Source organism: Monodon monoceros, unplaced genomic scaffold (genome assembly GCF_005190385.1).
Source record: "Monodon monoceros isolate NGI ecotype Baffin Bay Population unplaced genomic scaffold, NGI_Narwhal_1 Super_Scaffold_18, whole genome shotgun sequence".
NCBI lineage: Eukaryota > Metazoa > Chordata > Mammalia > Artiodactyla > Monodontidae > Monodon > Monodon monoceros.
The window spans coordinates 150955404-150977291 of NW_021703774.1; the positions used below are offsets into that span (position 1 = coordinate 150955404).

Genomic DNA, 21888 nt, shown 5'->3' on the forward strand with positions numbered 1-21888 from the left:
AAAATACGAAGAAAAAGCCACAGCAACTTGTGTTGTCCGTCGTTGAGTCTGCTAGGGGAACCTAACAGACCATGAGTGCTGCACTGTCAAGGAGTCATGGGACTAGCACGTCTCAGTGACCACAGTTCTTTCCCATGAAAATGACAGAGCACAGACAGGCCATTTTAGTGGAACCTGGGGATTAATTCCTCAGGACACCTGGATGAGGGTAAAAGCTGTGACTTCAAATTTGAGATTAGAGTGTAGAGGGCTTGTTTGACTCAGTGGAACACAGCTGTTCTTGTTGGACTGCAGTTCATCCAGTGAGCCTGGAAGCCCTGGCCGGGACAGGTATCCGACCCGAGCGCCTCTCCAAGAGAACGCTGAGCACTTGAGGCCTTCTAACTGAGGGGAGATGTTAGTGCCTTCTTAGTCATGCTAGTTGTGAAGTGTGACTGAATGATGGCACTCATTGAGCTGCTGGTGTGCCCTGGAATGAAGGATTTATGTCACTAATTTAGTCTTCTGGGTCTATGAAATCAGAAGACTCCTGAACCTCCAAACTGAGTTTAGCTTACGAGGAATAGTAAAATGCAGTTGTCTGCAGGCCGTGGCCCAGTCATGAAAAATTAGTACTGAGAGGGAGGTCTGGGCTAGTCAGGCTGTAGGGCTGGGGCTTGATTGTCTGCAGAGCAAGGTGAACCAATCAGTGCCGGGGGAGGAGCCGAGGTCCAGGCACCTCACAGTGGACACCGTGACCTGTGTTTCTTTCCAGCACATGTTTACTTTCTCGAAACCCATGGGTTTGACCCTGCCATTGCCTCCTACCCAGGCAGTCCAAAACTAAGGAGGATGGGGTCCAGTGACTTGGCAAGCGGGGATAAGATGATACGGTATAAACCGAAAACTCCAAAATGAGGTACCAGAACTGCACTGGAGTAGGGACGATGAAAAGACATCAAATAAGGGCAAGACTGAGGCCAGAGGAGCCCGGGTTAAGGGACAAGATGAATTGCGGGGCAGAGAAGCAGCTTCGTGTGGCTGGAAATAAGTGACAGTATGGAGTGACAGTGAGAAAGGAGCTGCTCCATCTGAGAGGGATACAGCCAAAAGGGATGCATTCTGAGTCTCACCGTTGGAGTTGGCAAATCCCAAGGTTGGCCACGTACAGAGACTTCCTGGGCCACACTGCCTTCTGTCGTCCAGCCCGGAGCCTGGCTGCCAGACTGTAGGTGTTGCACCACACTGGGGCGGTGGTGGGGCTTCTGACAAATACGTAGGTGGGACCAGGGGAGGGGTATGGCTTCACTCAGGAAGCTTTTTATTACAAAGGGCTTATGATGGGGTAGTAGTGCTTGCTGAGACCCATATGGAAATTATCACTTCTTTGGTGCAATAATGCCTTCCAGTTGGGCCTGAAAAACAAAACCAAACTCCGTTAATATTTGAAACTTGCAGCCTAACACAAATAGCTGAGAGGTGATAAAAGTCTCCGGGAAGAGTAATCCAAATGCTGCCACCCCAAGTGTTTTTCCCTTCATTCCCAACTCCGTATTTTCTAGATGAGCTGGTCTCTGGCTTGGCATTCAGTCTTGCTGCATTAGGAGAAATCAGAGCTGTCCTGGTTTCCATACAATAGCTGCTCAGTGTGTAATATAAGGCATTGAAAAGGAAATTGAACAAAAGCTGTTGAAATAGTGGCTTTTCAAGGCTCAGATTTCAAGCCTGAGTACGTCTGCTAAGTTAAACGTTTGGCTCTCTGGTTTGGGAGCCTGGGAGCTCTGTGCTGGGACAAGAGGTTTTGGAAACAGCAGAGTTTCAGCCACTGAGACAACCTGATACCCAATTAGAGAAAACTGCCACCAGTGAGTAGGGAGCTGTCCATCTTGTACGTAAAGCTTCAGACACTTGGGAGTTATTTACTCTGCTCCTCTGGCAGCCAGTAAAATAATTCACTGTCACGGTGTGTGAACAGATCTCTAAGTAGGTCTATTCTGCGGACTGCAAACACTGCTTTATTTGCAGTGCATTTTGAGCCAATAAAAATAACTCACTTCTAAAGAGTCCTTCACCCTGGGGATTCCAAGGTTGCTTGTAAATGTTAGAAAGATGCCGAGGTATTCTGCTTTGCTCTTGCCGCCAATACCATAGGAGGAACGGAGAAACTTGAGCTTATGATAAAAGAATATGGCAGATAAGGGAGGCAGCTTCAGAGACTGCTAAGTAAACAGGTTCACATCTGGCTGTGAAAGTTTCTTTGTTTTGTTAAACTCAGCAACAAGAAAATCTATGTCATCCTCCACTAGCAATTAACACAAGCCCCTTCTTTATCTCAAATGCCTGGCCTTGGCTTGTAGCACCAACAAGCCTGCCAATCGCAAGAATGTAAGCTTCTATGAAACTAGGGAGGAAAAGGAGATACGTCTAGGAGCCCCTCCTGGCCAGGGCCATGGGAGACAGCCACTGAACGTCAATAGGCCATATATCTAGAGCAGTGGTTCTCAAACTTTGGCAAACATCAGAATGGAGAATGTTGCACCATGCAGTGATTCTGCCCACCTTCACCATTTGTTAGTAAAAAAAAACTATATTTTACTCTTTTCCGCGAAGTTTGAATCCTGTTTTATCTCATTATAATTAACACTTGTTTCTGCAAGATTCACAAAATGATGACAATTGATGAAGTTCTGTAATGGGCACATGGATGTGTACTGCATTATTCTACTTTGTGTTTCAAAATTCTCATAATAAAAGGTTAAAAAAAAAATCACCTGGAGACCTTGTTAGAATGGCTTGCTGGACCCCAACCCCAAAGTTTCTGATTCAGTAGCTCTGGGCTGGGCCCAGTGATTTGTATTTCTGAAAGTTGCGGTGATGAGGATGATGCTGGTTTGGGGCACAACCCTCTGAGAACCTTTGGACCAGACAGAGAGCCTGGAGCTTCAGAAGCCTGGCCCCTAGCCCAGCCCTTTTCACTAGTCCCCCTCCCTCCCTCCCTTCAGCTCAGTTGGATAAAAGTATACCATCAGCAAAAGGGTTTTGATGAAAAGTGCCTACAGCTGAGTTCCTCTGACCACAGACCTCGGGAAGGTTCCTGATTTGAAATGGTTCTTCCCTCTCGAAGGGCCTTCCCAGCCCGCCCCGAATGCAGGGCCTCAGAGGGAACTGCAGGTAGGAAAGCACTCCCATGAAAGCCAGCTGGAGAGACTCAGCCCACTCTAAGAAGTCTCCAAAGCGCCAGCTGCCATGGGACAGACGTCCCGCTTCTTGACATAGCCACCTCTCCCAGACGATAGGCAACTTTTATCCAAGGGGAAAAAAATCCTCCACTGGGGAGCCAGAGCTGAGAATACAGCCTCTCTTCAGAGCCGGATGGAGATGGACAGAGAATCTGGGAAATGATCCCTCACCTCTCCCCAAAAGAGTCAGCTTCCTTTACTCCTTGGCAGTATTGAAAGTCAGTGTAGGACAAGGAACCAAATGCTTGGCCTGCTCGGCTGGCAGGGCCGGGGGCGGGGGCGGGGGCGGGGATGGGGTGGCAGGAGCTCCACCTGGGCCTGGGCATTGATTACCTTCAGCTGTTGATTAGTCCGCTTCAGGAACTGAATCTCTTCTTTGTGCTTCGTCTCCTCCACCTGTCTCCTCTCACTCTCCCGCTTCTCGATGGCCTCACATTTTGCCTTCTGCTCGTTCACTTGCCTCTCCAAATCTCGCTTTTCCGTTTCTAATTCTGCAATCTGAGGACAGAATCCCCAGTCATGCTGGGACGTCGCCAAGTGGACGGGGCGGTGTGAGTGCCTGGGTGAAGGCGACCTGGGACACAGCTGTCCAACCCCAGGCATTGCCAGGGTCTGTACTGCCACCCAGTGGGAGGTCAGTGACTGGCAGGGCATGTCCAAGGGGAGACAACTCTGCCACGGCCCGACTGGCCGTGACACTGAACCAAAGGGTCCTCACTAAGGTGATGGGAGAGCACCTAGGAGGCCGGAATTTGGTGCTGGAATGACGAGCTGTGGCCCTGAGATTGACAGAAGAGTCGAAGAGGGCCAAAGTCTCCTGGTGAAACCACTCACTTTCTTCTCCATGTCTGACTTCCCCTGCTCGGCCTGCAGCGCCTTCCTCATGCCAAATGCCACGCTGCTCTCATACAGGGTCTGGTAGGCAGCAATGGTCATGCGGATCTCGTCCCGGACTCGCAGCAGCAGCAGCCCTCGCTCCGCACAGCTGATGGTAACCTCGCGGATCAGTTCATCTGCCAAGGCACACGTGGTGAGGTCGGAGAAGGCAGGCAGGCGGGGAAATGCACCGCACCTACTGCGAACCACCTTCCTACCGGGAAGTCGGAAGGGCACTAGGGTATGTCCTCCTCATTTGGAGACAGGCCTCAGGGAGGGGCCTTGCCATGCAGCCACTGCTCTGAACTTGGCACTTGGGAGTACAGGCCATCAGCAAGCCTGGTTTGGCCAGCGCAGAGGCAGACAAGAGCCCAGGTTTGTCTGCAGCTGTGGGGGCCCACTCTCCCACCGTTAGGCAGAAACTGGGTGCTATTCAAAGAATTCTGACTTTTTCAATATAAACGTGGTGGCTGTTTTAAAGCAGCTGGAAGCTCCTATGTGGCCCCTTGGCTGGACTGGTTTGGGGCTGGAAACAGCAGGGTCTAGAGCTTGCCCACCCATCTCCTCCATAAATGCCGACTGGGAGGGCAAACCAGAATCACACTCAGACTGAAGGGAGCCCGCTAGCCCCGTGCAGCTGCCTCAGGGTTTGGATGCGGTTTGCATGTCTGAGTCCACATGGGCTGGTGAGACTAGACCGAGGGCCAGTCATCTGACACCAGCACCCGAGGAGGGAGATCTCAAATCCCTGCGTGTGTCGGGTCACAACAAATCACCCTGAAATATTTTTCTGGACCAAGGCCTAATGTTGATGGATGGATATAAATATAGAACATTAAATCTTTCTGATTAAAAAACTAACATATTGGGACTTCCCTGGTGGTCCCACGCTTCCACCCCAGAGGGCGCGTGTTCCATCCCTGGTCGGGGAACTAAGATCTAGCAGGTCGTCAGGAACACGGTGACTGACAAGGGTGGGTGCGGGACTGGTAAGAGAGGTGGGCTGGGAGGGGGGAGAGGGCACAGTTAGCAGTTCCTGGGTGGGGCAGGTGGGGGGAGACAGACATTCCAGGATGGGGCAGGCTTCAGCTGCAGGGGACTCAGGGCCTGGATTAGTGCGAAGGGAAGGGAAGGAGGCAGTAGAGGGTGGTGTAGCTTCCCTCGAGGACCACTCACCGAAACACTGCGAGTACAGCTCCCGGCGCACCGGGCAGATGCCAGTCTCCCGGGCCTGCCGCTGCTGCAGCTTCAGGTCCAGCTGCTCCTGGAGGTGTACCACATCCATCCTGGTGCTGGGGGCGCTGGACACCTGCTGGATCCATAGCTGCGTGTCCTCCACCCACTCCCTGCGGGACAGACACAGCCAGGCTGAGCGCACCCCATCCACCAGACAGGGTCCTCAGGATGTGAGCAGAGATGGCCCTTTGCGCTCTCTGCCTGAGAGGAGTGAGGGGCGGCTCTGTCCCCGACCCACCAGAATCCTCCATCTCCTTCTCCCTTGATGAGTGTGTGGCTCCAAAGCCACACCCACTGTGCCACCTCCACGGGGCCCCTATCTTGGGGCTAGGCTATCTTCATTCTCCCACGACCCTCTGTGAAGTCGTCATCCATGGTCCAGATCTTACACTCCTAACATGTTGAGGGCGGACTGATGGTGGTTGTTGCTTGATCTGAACGGAAGGCCCGGCGGAAATTCCCACTGACTTGTGAGTAGGAGACACAGGGGACTATAAACCTTGTGCCAGCCAGAAAGAGGTGAATGGTGCTCGCTTCAGCAGCACATATACTAAAGTCAGAGATAGGTGAATGTATGTATTGGGGGTGTGTACCTATATGGGCCCCCCGTAGTGAACCTTGTGTCAGAGACACAGCCAGGTTCTGGAATCACGAGGGGGGGCCTGAGGGCAGGACCACCATGAGGGAGAGGATTCCATGCATTGTTGAAAGGCAAGCAAATGAAAAACACCCTCCCCTCCTTTGACCTCCATTTCAGAGGAGATTGCAGTCTGGCTTTTACTGTTTCCCCTTTTCATCATAACTTTAAAAACTGCTGTCAACTTATTACATAAAAACAGTTGAAAGGCACTGTGATCACAATGATCTTTGTGGCTGCAGGAGAAAGAAGCAGGGTAAGGGGATGGTGAAGAAGGGAGCTCTCCTTTTAGAAAGGAGTCTGAAGGAAGGCCTCCTAGAGGACTCAGGACTCCGCACTCCCAATGCAGGGGGCCCGGGTTCAATCCCTGGGAGCTGGATCCCACACGCATGCTGCAACTGGGAGTTCGCATGCCACAACTGAGGAGCCCGCCTGCCGCAACTAAGACCCAGCACAACCAAATAAATAAATTAAAAAAAAATAGATGGTGGAAGCAGAGTAAAAAGCAGTCAGATTTGGAAAATAATTTGAAGGGAAAGCCAAAAGAATGTGATGAAGGACAGGACATGTGATGTGAGAGATCAAAGGGAATGAACTGTGGCCTGTGCCCCTAATGGAAAGGAGAAGACTGAGAATGAGCTGGTTGGGGGAAGGAAGACATTATGATTTAGTTTGGACATGTTGAGTTTGAGATGTCTATTAGACATCTTCATGAAGGTAATGAGGAAGTAGTAGAATATATAGGTCTGGAGTTTAGGGGAGAGGACAGGGCTGCAGAAAGACCTGTGGGAGAAATCAGCATATAAGTGATGTTTAAAGCCATAAGCCTGGGTGAGAGCACTCAGGAAATGATGGTAGATAGAGAAGAGGTCTCCCCGCTACCCACATTCCCAGGATCTAGCCATGTGCAAGCTCTAGAAACTCTAGGATGCTGGGAGGAAACCTCAGTCAGAAACAGAGACAAGGTGCCTCCTCTCACATCCCCAAGTTCAGGGATGCAAAAGCCTGGGCCTCCTCCCAGCCACTGCTTTTTTACCTCGGGGGCAGGATGGCATTCAAGATTTCTTCTGCCTGCTTTGTAGGATCTGGGACACAGGAAGTTGAGGGGAGCTTGGTCTTTGGTGGCTGTGGGACGGGACCTGAGGGTCCGGGCTGCTGAGGGCTGACTTTCAGTGGCCGAGCCTGAGAGGGAGGGACAAGTTGGGGCAGGAGGTGATTCAGACACTCAGCTCCACACACCCTGGCCCCCTGGGTTGCTCCAGCTCTCCTGCACATCCCTCCCCTCTTCCCAGCTCACTTTCCCCCGTCTTCTCAGCCAAAGTTATGTTTCAGAGCTGGAGGAGGCCACGAAGAATCTCTGGTTCCACCCCAACCTAATGCTTGTATCTTCTTGAAGAAATGTTTCTGGCACAGCGGCTCAGGCCTCTGCTCTAGTGATGGGGCAATCACTCCCAGATCTATTCTTAGGGCTACCGTGAAAAAGGGTGAGCCCCATCCATCTCCCTGTGACTTTCTTCCCCATCCTAAATCTGCCCTGTGGGATCACCCAACATCTGGGCTTCTTGTATCGCTCTCCCATCCTCCTTCTCCCGTCCCAATTCCCTTTACCCCCAGTCACTGCAGCCTCTGTCCCTCGGGACTCCCGATCCTCAAGGCAGGGATCGGTCTTTCCCCGTCGGAGCTTCGTGCAACCCCACCTTCTGAGACCCGTCCTTACTTTGGGGCTCCGTTTCTCCCTGTTCCGGCTCACCAACACCGGGGTGTCATACTTGAGCAGAGAGTCCGCGGGGGGAATCATGGCGGCGGCGGGAGTAGTAGCCCAGCTGCGGCCCTCCAGTTGGGGCCTTGTTTGCCGTCGCCATGGAAACCTCCCCTCCGCCCTCATGACCTGGGCGGGGCTTCAGGGCGGGGCGGGGCGGGGCCAGCAGCGCGAGAGTTTCTGCTTAGCCTTCGCGGAAAGATCTCTTAGCTTAGTTTCCCAGGCCACTTGCTCACGGGGTCGTCTTGGTACTCTTGGAAGCAGGGAAAACATCAGTTCTGAATCCCTGTGCTGCGTCTAGCTCGTGATTTGAATTAGGTGCAGATCACCTTCGTTGACCCTCAATTTTGTCATTTTCAAAATGGGAATCATCTGACCCCTCAGCGAAGGGTTGGGGAAGATTCCCAGAGGAAGGCATCTGAAGTTGCCGGGTTTTAAAAAATATTGGCTTTTAAGTAAGTGGAGAAATGACAACATAACAGAAAGCGCAAGAACAGAGGGGAAATACTAATGATTTGCCCACGGGCTACCATCTGTGATTGCATTTCCTTCTCTTCCTCTTTCCTTGGTATTCCCAAACGTAAATGTAATCACACACTGCGCACAATTTTGTATCTTGCTTCTTTCGTTTAACAAGTCAGGGTTTTTTCCATTTGTCATATAGTTTGTAAATAGCATTGCGAATGGCGACATAACATCTTTCCTATCGCTGGGCATGTAGGTTGTCTCTGTGCTCCGTAATTACTATAACAGGGCAACAAACATCCTTGAGAGTAGCTTTTTTTTTTTTTAACATCTTTATTGGGGTATAATTGCTTTACAATGGTGTGTTAGTTTCTGTTTATAACAAAGTGAATCAGTTATACATATACATATGTTCCCATGTCTCTTCCCTCTTGCGTCTCCCTCCCTCCCACCCTCCCTATCCCACCCCTCCAGGCGGTCACAAAGCACAGAGCCGATATCACTGCTATGCGGCTGCTTCCCACTAGCTATCTACCTTACGTTTGGTAGTGTATATATGTCCATGCCTCTAGTCATGTACCAAAATGTTCATTGCAGCTCTATTTACAATAGCCCGGAGATGGAAACAGCCTAAGTGCCCAAAGTTGAGAGTAGCTTTTTCACAAAAGTTTGCTTTTGAAACTTAAATCTCCTGCCTCTCGAGTCGGGTCACTAAGGCCCCTCCCACTCCAGAATCGTATCGCGTTATCTCCGCCGCGAGGGTTTCTGGGAGAGCGTGCACTCGGAAGCGGAAGTCCTAGAGTCAGGTCCGTCATTTCCTTCGGGGACAGGAGTGCTACGGACATCTTTTTCCTGGGCTCCGCAGGTCTCTTAGTATGAAGGAGGTGAAGAGCGAGCGGGATCGGGGGAGCCGACGAAGGCACCGGGACGGGGACATGGTGGCGGCGGTGGTGGTGAAGCAGGAGCGCCTCAGCCCGGAATCCGCGCCTCCCGTGCACCGCCGCCCGGACTCCTCCGGCGGTAGCCCGTCCCCACCGGCCGGCGAGTCGGGCCGCCCGAGTCACCGCGGGAACCGAGCCCGAGGAGGTAGCCGGTGAGTGAGAAGCAGCCCGGGGTGGACCTTAGGTCGGGTTCATTGAGAAAGGAGGACAGGGCTAGAACCAGAAACACACCTTGAACGCTGAGCGCTGCAGCTTGGACTTAATCCTAAGGCGATAGAAGTGACCGGTTGTGCTTGTGTTAAGGAACGTTTACTCTGGTACCTGTCACTTGCGTAATAGTTGGGCGTTAAGCGCCTAATGCCTGCTGGACAGGATCTCGTCCCTCCATTTCTGGGTACCCAGCATTTCACCGGGTATGGTCCAGTTTAAGTTGTTCGTTAAGCAATGATCGTTTAAGTTGAAATGAAAGATTTTCCCCATTTGCCTGCAAACGGAGTGCGGGAGTTACCTTTTCAGTTATCTTCCCCAAGAAGTTTACATATCGAGGGCCTAGGCGATCTGTCTAATATTCTGTGGAAAAATATTGTCTCTTGTTAAACTCGTTCATTTATTAATTCATTCGACGTAGTTTTACTGAGTACCTATTATGTGCTAAAGACCATCGTAGGTTATAAAATAATGTGGAAAAATATCTATGTAACACTTTAAAAAATATACATATGTATATGTAGAAAAAAGAAGACCGTGCTAGGTTCTGGGGCGGCAAGGATGAACACCGTAGATGATCTCTACCTTGGTGAAACTGACCGTGCCGTAGCTCTGAGACAAAATAACAAGCAAATTAAATTTAAAAAAAAGTTTCAGTTAGTAACAAGCGTTAGGGGTAGGTAAAAACAGTAATGTGATAGTGAGAGGGTAGAGGGAAATGGTTCTCCCTGAACCACTCTCTGAAAAGTCCACCATTTGACCTGAGACCTGAATGGTAAGAATAATCCAGCTTTGTAAAGATCTAGGCGGAGGGAATAGCCTGTGCAAAGAACTTGAAGTGGAATCAATTGTGTTCCTTCTAGAAATGGGGGGTGGGGGGGTGGATCCAGGAGATCAAGGAGAGTGGTTGGAATGAGGTGGGAGATGGAGGAAATAGAGCCAGAGAACTTGCTGATTGATTGAGTGAGTGAGTGTGATTGTGTGGGAGAGGAGCGTGGGGGGCTGCTCGTGGTGAGGAGAAAAAGAATCAAGGGTGACTTCTAGGTTTTTGGCCTGAGGAACAGGGTGGATGGGGTGGCGCCAGTTACCCAGATGGCAAAGACAGAGGAAAGTTTCTTGAGGGGATGGGAATCTAGAGTTATGTCATCTATGTGAGAAGTTCCATCAGGCAATTATGTATGTGGAAGACATTAGGGCTAGAAAAGTGAAGCTCCGTACTCCTTTAGTGTGATCAGCAGAGACCTGCACAAATGTGGTGTTTGTGTTAGTAGGTAAGCCTGATACTTGAAGCTAATTTGTATTAGGGAATGAAAATTGAGATAAAATCTGCATGTATCATTCTCTGAACAGGTCTCCAGCCAGAAAGAAAAACAAGTCCTCAGGGAGAAGAAGCAAGTCTCCCCGGAGTAAGAGAAGCCGAAGTCCTCACCACTCAACGGTCAAAGTAAAGCAGGTAAGTGGATTGAGATGTTTTCATACTGGCCCCAAACCTAGAGCCTGTCCCATCATAGCTAAAGAGTGTTGTGTATGTGTTCTCCTGTACTTGTGATGGGCTTTTCTAAAAACTGGGTTTGTTTTTTTTCCCTGCTTGCTTTGTTAAGTTAAGCCTATTATTTTGAGGTAATTGTTGATTCACATGCAGTTGTAAGAAATAATACAGAAGTGGCTGTCTCTCCCAATGGTAACATCTTACAGAACTATAGAACAGTATCACAGTCAAAAAGTTGACATCAGTGCAGTCAAGGAACAAAACATTTCCATCACAAGGATCCCTCATGTAGTCCTTTTATAGTCGCGGCCAGTTCCCTCCCACCCTTACCCCTCAACTCCTGGCAGCTTCTCATCTCCTCTCCATTTCTATAATTTTGTCACTTCAAGCATGCTGTGTAAATGGAATCTCACAGTACAAGCCTTTAGGGATTGGCTTTTTTCACTCAGCAAAATTCTTTAGAGATTCATTCAGGTTGTTGCCTCTCTCCGTAGTTCATTCCTTTTTATTGCTGAGTCGTATTCAGTGGTGTGGATTTAACCATTTGCCCGTTAAAGAATATCTGGGTTGTTACCAGTTTTTTGGCTATTAGACGTAAGGCTGCTATGTAAACATTTGTGGGCAGGTGTTTGTGCGAACGTAAGTTTTGTTTTCTCTGGGACAGATGCCCGGGAGTGCAACTGCTGGATGGTATGGTAGTTGTGGGTTTAATTGTTTTAAGACATTGCCAAACTGTTTCCCAGAGTGCTGTGTTAGTTTGCCAGGCCTTCCATGACAAAATTCCACAGACTGGCTGCCTCAAACAACGGAACCTATGATTTTCACACAGTTCTAGAGGCTAGAAGTCCGAGATCAAAGTTTCAGCAGTTTGGTTTCTCCTGAGGCCTCTCTCCTTGGCTTGCCTTCTCCACTGTGCCCTCACATAGCCTTTCCCTCTGTGCTCCTATCCCTGGCTCCTAGCTCCTCCTTTAACCACATCAGCCGTGTTGGGTTAGGGTCTCACTCATTTTAACTCAATCAGTTCTTCAAAGAGCTTATCTACAAAAAATTTGGTTACATTCTGAGATGTGGAGGTTGGGACTTCAACATATAAATTTGGGGGCACGATTCAGTCCATAACAGTGGCTGTACCGTTTTACATTTCCACCTGTCATGTGAGTGATCCAGCATTTGTTACTGGCACCATTTTTTTATTTTAACCATTCTTACAGGTGGGATAGTGGTATTGTGATCTTAATTTGCATTTACCTAATGGCTAATGATATTGAACATCTTTTCATGCGCTTATTTGCCATCTGTATTTCCTCTCAGGTGACATGTGTCTTCAGATCTTTTGCCTATTTTCTAGATGGATTATTGGGGATTTTTTACTATTGAGTTTTAAGAGTTCTTTTTTAATATTCTTAGATATTAGGCCTTTTAGGGTGAGTGGTTTGCCAGTATTTTCTTCCAGTCTGTATCTTTTCTGGTCATTCTCTTAACAGGATTTTTCTCAGAGCAAAAGTTTTAATTTAGATGGAGTCCAGCTTATCTGTTTTTCTTTTTGTAGATTATGCTCTTGGTGTCATGTCTAAGAACTTTTTCCCTGGCCCTAGATCCTGAAGATTTGTTTTTTCCTTAATGTTTTTCATGTAAGTCCCTGGTCTATTTTAAGTTTGTTTTACTATAAGGTGGGAACAATCTTGTTTATATCTATTAAAAAAAATCTTGTTAGGATTTTGATTGGAATAGTGTTAAACTTGTATTTTGGGGTGAGTCGGGTTTTTTAAATTATTATTATATTGAGCCTTCTAGTCTATGAACATAGGTGTGTCTCCGTTTATTTAGCTCTTTGATTTCTTTCATCAGTGTTTGTAGTTTTCAGTGTACAAGTCCCATACGTGTTTTGTTAGATTTACACTTTTTTTTTTTTTTTTTTTTTTTTTGGTACGCGGGCCTCTCACTGTTGTGGCCTCTCCTGTTGCGGAGCACAGGCTCCGGACGCGCAGGCTCAGCGGCCATGGCTCACGGGCCCAGCCGCTCCGTGGCATGTGGGATCCTCCCGGACCGGGGCACGAACCCGCGTCCCCTGCATCGGCAGGCGGACTCTCAACCACTGCGCCACCAGGGAAGCCCCCAGATTTACACTTAAGTAATTTGTTTTAGTGACTGTAAGTGATATTTTAAATTTCATTGTTTACTTGTTCATTGCTAGTACATAGAAATATAATTGATTTTTGTATGTTTATCTTATATCCTGTGACCTTACTGAACTCATTCATTTATTTTAGGAGGTTTTTGGTAGATTACTTGGGATTTTCTACATAGATAATCATATCTGCAAATAGGCACAGTTTTATTTCTTCCTTTACAGTGTGTATGCATTTTGTTTTCTCTTGTTGCACTGTCTGGGACTTCAGCACTATGTGGAATAAGAGTAGTGAGAGCAGACGCTCTTGCTTTTCGCCCTCAGTCCTGATGGACAAACATTCAGTCTTCTTTTTAAAGAAGCTCTTTGTTACAAAGTGCAAATAGAGACACTGGCATTAAGAAAATGGATTTTCTTAAGATTTTGAGAGACTGTGGGCCAACTGTCTGCTACCTAAAAAGATACAAAGCCAGACAGTCTTGATGGTCTGTTATATGAATTGGTCAGGCACCGCCTTGGCTATCTCAGAATTCAGCCACTGGAACCCCAGTACCCAGATAGAACCTCTCAAACCACTTGTAGTTTTGTGTGTGTGTGTGTGTGTGTGTGTGTTTATGTACAACTTGCTACTTTTTTGATTTAATAATTTTGGCATATTACATTTTGTAGATTTAAGGTGCAAAGCTGTGTTACTTCGATACATTTATATATCGTAATGTGATTGCCATTGAAGCAATATTTACCACGTTACATCATTATAGTGCAGTATTATTGTCTGTATTCATTATACTGTGCATTAGATCTCTATGGCTTATTTACTACTCGTTACAAGTTTGTACCCTTAAATACCATCAGTCTTACCCTCTCGCCCCCCATCTCCTAGTAAACACCATTTTACTCCCTGATTTATTTATTTATTTATATGTATGTATGTATGTTTGACTTTTTCAACTTGCAGCTCTTTACCTCTGGTTTCTAAATCAGCACTTTACAGTGAATCCTGGGGCTTATCGCATGGAACTGTTTTGTGATTATTGTTATTTTGAAGTGTCTTAGTTTGCTTTTCTATGCTAACTTCCCTCCTGACCTCAGATTATCTTTTAAAAAGCTGATTTCATTGTATTAATCAGCTGGAAACTTGGAAGTGGCTCTTGAGCAAAAGGGCTTGAGCGCTTGACAGGCAGCTGAAAGTCAGTGACTTTCACCTGGATTGTAAGAGGGCACACAGCCTCTGACTTAAGCATGACTTGTACTTACAGATATTCTCCTCTGCACCACTCAGCCACCATTAAAAAAATAAAGTTATCTAGCGCAGGGAATTATATTCAATGTCTTGTAATAACCTATAATGGAAAAGAATCTGAAAAAGAATATATGTGTGTGGGTGTGTGTGTATGTATAACTGAATCACTTTGCTATACGCCTGAAATTAACATAACATTGTAAATCAATTATACTTCAATTAAAACAAAAGGAGGAGGGGAACAGGATTGTGGAAACCTCAGAAAAAAATAAATTTATCATTCGCTTGTTCATCATAACACAGAATTCTGTAAAGTAGAAAGTGAGAGTATGGTTCATGCAGTGTATGGTTACTTTTCTCATTAGCCTCAAAATCGCACCCCTTCCCACAAACAAAAAAATCACCTCACTCCCCGGAAGTAGCCGTTTTAATAGTTTGATATTTATACTTCAAGGTTCTGTTATACTTAACGTTATCTTCTTTTCCTTTATGTTTTGGGGCGTGTGTGTGTGTGTGTGTGTATTCTATGCAAAGATGTTCATTAAAAAATATATATTATCCTACTTATCAATAATTGAGAGTATATGTTGAAATCTTAGTTATTTTGTGTTATCTGGTTTTGTAATTTGTCATATTCTCTCCATAGTGTCTACTTATTTTGCCTGGTATACACTTTTTAGAAACGAAGACAGAATTGCTCATTGGATTTAGCAACATGGAGGTCATTGGTGACCTTGACCAGCAATTTTAGTGGAGTAGTAAGGGTGAAGCCTAATTGGAGGGTTCAAAAGAAGATGGGAGAAGAATTGGAGACTGATTAAAACAAAACTGTTTTGAGGAGTTTTACTCAAAGAGGAGTGAAGAAATAGGGTGGAAGCTGACATGGGAAATGAGTTCTAGAGAAGAGTAGGTGCCTGTGCTGATGGGAATGATCCAGTGCAGAACGGGGAAGCAGATTATGCACAAGAGAGATGAGAATCACTGGAGTGATATTCTGGATGAGAGGGAAGCTCCCAGATGTAGGAATTGGCTTTAGGTAGAAGCACAGATAGTTTCCTTATGGTCACAGGGAGGGAAGACAGAGTATATGGGTACAGATACTGATGGGTGGGTGGATGTAGAAAATCCCTTCTGAGTAAATAAGGGATGGGGAAGACCATGTAGGAGATTTGAGGACAGAGAAGTGGTAAAACAGTCATCTGGGAAAATGAATAGATCAAGAAAATGTAGGATGTTTGCTGGGCATCATTAAGGAGGCTTGGGGTCATGCTTCTAAGGTAGGACCATTCAGAATGGTTTGTGTTTTTTCTCTAGCCACTTTGCTGTGCTTAATGCTGATTGTGGTTTTGCCAGGACAGTGCAACAGAATGGCATAGGGGCAAAGGATTTGAATATCTCCACATGGGAGTGATCATACTGCTTGACCATGGTTTTTTTTTTTTTTTTTTTTTTGTGGTCCGCGGGCCTCTCCCTGTTGTGGCCTCTCCCGTTGCGGAGCACAGGCTCCGGACGCACAGGCTCAGCGGCCATGGCTCACGGGCCCAGCCGCTCCGCGGCATGTGGGATCTTCCCGGACCGGGGCACGAACACGTGTCCCCTGCTTCGGCAGGCGGACTCTCAACCACTGTGCCACCAGGGAAGCCCTTGACCATGGAATTTAAGTTAGGAAGGGAAGAGAGCGAGGGACTGCAAAGGTAAGAGGATCAAAGGCTTGGATGAGTCTTATTGGGATAAGGATTGTTAGAGTTGGGTAAAGTGTGAGCTGGAAAGATGGGCAGAAGGAGGACTGCTTAAAATGGAAATTATAGAGGGGTTGCAGTTATTAGAAATGAAAAAGTCCATGTATAACCATGGGGGTGAGTGGCTGAAGAGAAGGGAGGAGACAAATAAGGTAATGGGAGGAGAGAAATGCAAAGAACAGAGATGCCAGCACGTTATCGAAATGACCAAGAGTAATGCTGGAGAGAATGGCTTGAGCTGGAAGTGAAACTGGCACAAAGTGAGGGGAAGTGACTCAGGATTAGTAAATGACAGCAGCGCTGAGAGTAATGGGTGACAGTGGTCTTACGGGAGATTCACAGCTGGGTTTTTTAGGGAGAAAGAAAAGGGTGGGGTGTGTTCTGGAATTGGCAGTGAGAAGCAAGGACGACACCTGCCATATGTCCGGACCCAGTGAGAAGCAAGGATGACACCTGCCATATGTCCAGACCCAGAGATGGTGGGAGTTGGGGGAGGTCAGAGGGAGAAAAACAGCCACCATTTGAGGAGCTGCAGGGGAGCAGTGTGCTCAGGGCAGAGCCAGGGTTCTGTTAGAGCGAAAGGAGATGGGAATGATCCGAGAAAACCTGGAGGATGTAGATCAGTTTTGCCGAGCCTTCCATTCCAGGGGGCATAGTGCAACAACAGCTTCAGGAGTTGAAGAAGGGGACAGATTTGGGGACAGAATCCTTGATGTACAGAGCCTTATGGGGATTAGAGTACAAGGGAGGTAGAGGTGATGACCTGGAATCTGTGACTTCTTACAGCGACTCATTGAATCAGGGATAAAGGGCATAATGAGATGAGTTCTGGTGAACTCAAGGCAGATGGTGGTGGCAAACTTGTGAATGTCTTGGGGTAGGAGGGTTGGGTGTCTGAGGCTCCCTGCCTCTTGATACTTGTCTCTGGAGGCTTGGAAGTCTAGGAAAACTGGGTCCTGCTCTGAGCAAGCAGACCCCTACTTGACCCCTGTGTATGGTAGGGAGAAGGCCTTGAGGCGGGGGTGGGATTGGTGGGGGAGTGGAGACAAGGTCTCAGTCCTGGTGCTCAGGATTTCCTCTCTACCCCTTTCCAGGAGGAGCAGCCTTGCTCATAGTGTGTGGGGGCCCCCCTCTTGAACTCTAATGCTTTAGTTATTAGATTAATCAGGGTAAGCCTATCTTCGTGTGTTCATTAAATATTTATTTGTTCTGATAATTCCTTGTTAATATCCTTTGCCCATTATCTCCTGTGCTGATTTTCAGTGCTGAGGCTATTTTAAGAAACCATCGTGTTTCCTCATTTTTTTCAGATCTTTAAAAAATATATCTGTTACAGTTGACCCTTGAACAACATGGGTTTGAATTGCACTGGTCCACTTATATGCATATTTTTTTTCAATAGTAGATACTGCAGTACTCCATGCCCCCTGTTGGTTGAATCTGTGGATTCAGACCCTTGAATACAGAGGAACCAGGTATACAGAGGGCCGACTACAACTAGTTGGAGTGTTGGTGCCCCTGTGCCCCTAACCCCCTCATTATTCAAGGGTCAACTGTAGTAAATTTTTATAGGTTTCTTATTTTTTTTTTAATGTTTCAAAATTAACTGCTTGTTTATTTTTGTCAGGATAAACCTGTCATGGTACTGTTGCTACCCCTCTTGAGTTCTTATGGCTACACTAATAATAAAATTGACACAAGGCAGAAAAACAGGAGAAGAAAACCCACAAATTTAAAAATATGGAATGCTTCACGAATTTGCGTGTCATCCTTGCACAGGGGCCATGCTAATCTTCTCTATCGTTCCAATTTTAGTATATGTGCTGCTGAAGCGAGCACTATATGTTTCCTATATGTCTTGCATATTTCTTAATTTTATTCTGGGTATTGAAATCGGATCTTTTAAAATTACTATTACATTTTCCTTTTGGGCATAAGAGAAAGCTAGCTTTTTTTTTACGTAATTATCTTGTATGTGACTACTTAACTCTCTCTGTTAGTTCTGATTCTGTATGCATGTCCCGCTAAGTTTGCCTATAGGTGTTCTTGTTTCTTGGGCTCTGAACGTGGGTGTGCACTGTTAGCGCTATAGCTGGGCAGCAGCCTAGGGCACCTGCTCTGTGTGGTGGCCTTGCAAGGGGACATGACCACCACTGGTAACCTTATTTCTGTGGGACATTTTGCTCTGAATGCCAAAGTCCAAAGCACAAATGACTTTTTGACTGCAGCTCTCTTCATAGACTATGCACGGCCTTTACTTTCTTGAATCTGTTTGAATTTCAGGAACGTGAGGATCATCCCCGGAGAGGCCGGGAGGATCGGCCGCACCGAGAACCCTCAGGACAGGAACACAGGCGAGCTAGGAACAGTAACCGAGACAGACACCGCGGCCACTCCCACCAGAGGAGAAGCTCAGGCGAGAGGCCTGGCAGCGGGCAGCCTCAGGGACGGGATCGAGATGCCCAGAACCTACAGGCGCAGGAAGCTGAGCGGGAGTTTCACAACACCCGGCGCCGGGAGCACCGCCAGAAGAACGAAGCCGGTGGTAACGCATCTCAGGACTCACTTCCTCAGCCTGGCCCTGGCAGCAACAACAAAGACAAAGAAGTGCCTGTTAAAGAAAAGCCAAGCTTTGAACTTTCTGGGGCACTTCTTGAGGACACCAACACCTTTCGGGGTGTAGTCATTAAATACAGCGAGCCCCCGGAAGCACGTATCCCCAAAAAACGGTGGCGTCTCTACCCCTTTAAAAATGATGAGGTGCTTCCAGTGATGTACATCCACCGACAGAGCGCTTACCTCCTGGGCCGACACCGCCGCATCGCAGACATTCCCATCGATCACCCCTCCTGTTCAAAGCAGCACGCCGTCTTTCAGTACCGGTGAGTGTACATCTGCGGAGGGAAACTGAAGTGCCAGTAGAAGCCCGGCATCTCGGTTAGTTAGGATCGCTGAGGTCTGTGTGCCGGTGTGTGCACAAGAAGCCCATACCCCTCGTATCTAGTGTTAGTCTTAAGGAGTATTATTCATCTAACGAATAATCACTTTACACAAATAATTGCTTACATTTGTGTAACAGACTGGAACTTGGTGTCAGAAATCCAGATTTTGAATCCTGCCACTGCCACTTACCAGGTGTCTGCCCTGGGGCGAGCCAGTCTTCTGGGCCTCGGTTTCTACCTGCCTCGCAGGGCTGTTATGAGGGTTAAATGGAAATAAAGCTGAGAGTGCCTGGCATATGTTAGCTGAATCTGTATCTTGACAGTTTCCGCAGTACATCTGTTATTGTTGCATGTTCACAACAATCCAGTGGGGAGGCGAGGACAGGTATTAATACCCCATTTGACAGATGAGAATATGAAGCTCAGCAAAGCCAAGTGGCTTGCCTAATAAATGATCACTGTAGTAGAACTCTGGCTCAAATCAATTTTGATTTGAACAGTTTTGATCATCTCATCTGTTCCCTTGACTCTGAAGTCCAAATCCACTGGTTTATTCCCATTGGGGCAGAAGCTAAAGTATGTTGAGATATAGGTAAAAGAAGCATTATATTGATTATAAACAATGCAAAAAGTGTCAAAAAATGCAAAAAAATGTATTTCTCAACCATGGCAAGAGGCCTTGGATTCTGCATTTTAAGCTTTGATCTACCATGAATCTTTCCCACCCAGTGACCAGTTCTCACCAGTTCTACTTGCTCCCAATTTCTGAATCCATGGCCATGCCTTTCCCTTGACTTCCTAGAGTTTGAACTTGAACTGTGTCTAAGCCAGGTTATTTACATCATCTAGACTGTTAGCAAAGAGCTGGATGATCTGAGGCAGGATTTCACTCACAGGTTTCTCTCCTTTATCCCTGCTAGGCTTGTGGAATATACCCGTGCTGACGGGACAGTTGGCCGCAGGGTGAAGCCCTACATCATTGACCTTGGCTCAGGCAATGGAACGTTCCTGAACAACAAGCGAATTGAGCCACAGAGATACTACGAACTGAAGGAAAAGGATGTCCTTAAATTTGGGTTCAGCAGCAGAGAGTATGTTCTGCTCCACGAGTCCTCGGACACATCTGAAGTGGACAGGAAAGAAGACGAGGATGACGAGGAGGAGGAGGAGGTATCTGACAGCTAGCAGACTGAAGCACAAGCCAAACTCTCGAGAGACCTTTTCTTTCTGCGAAAGCTTTGGGATTGACTCAGAGGGCACCGCCGTGCTCTCTGTAACGCCTCTTATTGCCTTAAGTCTTTCTTCTGTTGCTGACCAGCTTACGTTTCAGTGTAAGAAAACTGACTTATGTTTGGTTGAACTTTTTTCTGTGGCACATCAGCCACATGCACATGCTGTGGGCATTTGTTTTCTGAGCAGTCTCACCAACACATCGTGTTTTAGTAGAAGCATCGTGGCTTGAGTTGGTGCTTTCAGAACTACTGTGCAGGAAACTATAAAGCCCTGGTTGAAGGGGATTGTGGCTTGCTTTCTTTGTACAGTTACTTTATTTATATTGTTGTTAAGCTTTGTGGACCGGGTTTGTTTTTGTCTTGGGGGCAGACCCCTGAACAGAGAATCTTACTAAGCTTTGGTTATCACCAAAACAGCCTCCCGAGTATACCAAAGCTTTGACCTGGTTGAGCTCTTGAGTCACAGAAATTGATTTTGCACTTCGTTGTTTGGGGGTGGGCAGGGGGGTGGGGGAGATTTACCACATGACCTCATTATTGACTGTTGGACTTAAACGGATGCTTTGTGGAGCCTGCTTAAGCTTATGACTGTACAGGAAGGTCATGGCCACTACCAGTGGGTGCTCATTACATGTCACGAGAGGCTGAAATGGGTCGTGGATCTGTTTCCTATGAGAGAACTCTGATTTCTCCATGGAGCATGTACAGAACAATTTTGATCTTCAACTTTGCATTTTTATTTAGAGGTTATCTCCATTCTTCCTTCTTTGAGAAACACACTGTCATTTATGTGGCAGGGTCCTTGCTTTATTCTAACAACGTGTATGTGTTGTGTGGTTTACATGTTTTCATCTTTTTAAAAAAATGTTCGGAGAGGTTGTATTTACCTGGGCAATTGGGAATAGCCCAGTTTCCTAATTTTCCACCAGAGGAATATGTGTAAGTAGAAAAGTCATAACTGCTTACATCTAGTGTGTGTGTGTGTGTGTGTGTGTGTGTGTGAGTGTGTGTGTGTGTATGTATATATTTAAAAAATTGTGTGTGAAAGAGCTGCATATTGATTTTTCCTGTGAGAATGTTTTGTGATGTAAATGTAATACTGCATTATAGGCAAAGGCCTCCCTGCATTTGAAGAGCAGGTTTTCATTTATATGTATTTTTGGAATAAAAAATAATAAAACTTGTAAATATAGCCCCCTTTCAAAGAGTACTTCTTTCCTAGCACAGAGGACCTTGTGTTCATAGGTATATTTGCTGTTAAAGAAATCTTTGTATCAATATTTTGGAGGTAAAAGTAGACAGTTGTGGAGGGTGCCCTGGGGGTGATAGGACTCACCCTGCACTGGAATCCAGATCTTCAAATTTCAGCGAGTGAGCCATGGTCCTGTTGAAGCAGCAGTGCTCTCTGAGTTGGCAGTGAAGGGGTTTTCCTTCCCAGAATAGTCAAGAGTTGGGGCAGGTTATACATAGTGGGCCTCATACCAGTTGACCCCTGTCCCTGCTGTTTCACCCTCAGGTGGTGATGGGGGGTGGGATGGGAGGAAGGAGAGATGATGCAAGTCAGTGCTCCTGCTAACTGTTTCTCTTGGGTGGAAACTAATGACATTATTAGATGGTCTTCCTTACCACTGTTTTTCCACTGAGGTCTCACATACTTAGATGTACTCAGGGTTAAATGTTGACTATCCTGGGCTGCTGACTAATGTTTATTCAAAAGAAATGAAAAGATTCCCCTTTGGGGAATTCCCTGGCGGTCCAGTGGTTAAGACTCACACT

General features: G+C 46.9%; 2 protein-coding genes and 1 non-coding gene across 3 annotated transcripts; 1 reads left to right on the forward strand and 2 right to left on the reverse strand.

Moving 5' to 3' along the window:
- Positions 1 to 52: 52 nt before the first annotated feature.
- On the reverse strand, positions 53 to 7816 carry DNALI1 (dynein axonemal light intermediate chain 1). The gene is made up of 6 exons (XM_029229819.1): positions 7685 to 7816; positions 7004 to 7149; positions 5271 to 5440; positions 4053 to 4231; positions 3552 to 3716; positions 53 to 1394 (listed from the first exon to the last, which is right to left on the reverse strand). The coding sequence occupies exons 1-6, from the start codon at positions 7763 to 7765 to the stop codon at positions 1359 to 1361; spliced, it is 777 nt and encodes a 258-aa protein (XP_029085652.1). The 5' UTR covers positions 7766 to 7816; the 3' UTR covers positions 53 to 1358.
- A 1220-nt stretch (positions 7817 to 9036) lies between these two features.
- On the forward strand, positions 9037 to 21561 carry SNIP1 (Smad nuclear interacting protein 1). The gene is made up of 4 exons (XM_029227299.1): positions 9037 to 9284; positions 10690 to 10792; positions 18222 to 18820; positions 19801 to 21561. Exons 1-4 carry the CDS (start codon positions 9067 to 9069, stop codon positions 20063 to 20065), a joined length of 1185 nt encoding a protein of 394 aa, XP_029083132.1. The 5' UTR covers positions 9037 to 9066; the 3' UTR covers positions 20066 to 21561.
- On the reverse strand, positions 17673 to 17777 carry LOC114900058. The gene has a single exon (XR_003794685.1). It is a non-coding gene; the product is annotated as a U6 spliceosomal RNA (small nuclear RNA).
- Positions 21562 to 21888: the final 327 nt, after the last annotated feature.

Excerpts from the sequence above, each read along its gene's own strand:
- DNALI1 (XM_029229819.1), bottom strand. The coding sequence starts at position 7,765 with ATGATTCCCCCCGCGGACTCTCTGCTCAAGTATGACACCCCGGTGTTG. Across the intron at positions 5,441-7,003 it reads AATGCCATCCTGCCCCCGAG|GGAGTGGGTGGAGGACACGC; the intron begins GTAAAAAAGCAG and ends TCTGTCCCGCAG. Across the intron at positions 3,717-4,052 it reads AGTCAGACATGGAGAAGAAA|ATTGCAGAATTAGAAACGGA; the intron begins GTGAGTGGTTTC and ends TTCTGTCCTCAG.
- SNIP1 (XM_029227299.1), top strand. The coding sequence starts at position 9,067 with ATGAAGGAGGTGAAGAGCGAGCGGGATCGGGGGAGCCGACGAAGGCAC. Across the intron at positions 9,285-10,689 it reads CGAGCCCGAGGAGGTAGCCG|GTCTCCAGCCAGAAAGAAAA; the intron begins GTGAGTGAGAAG and ends TTCTCTGAACAG. Across the intron at positions 18,821-19,800 it reads CACGCCGTCTTTCAGTACCG|GCTTGTGGAATATACCCGTG; the intron begins GTGAGTGTACAT and ends TATCCCTGCTAG.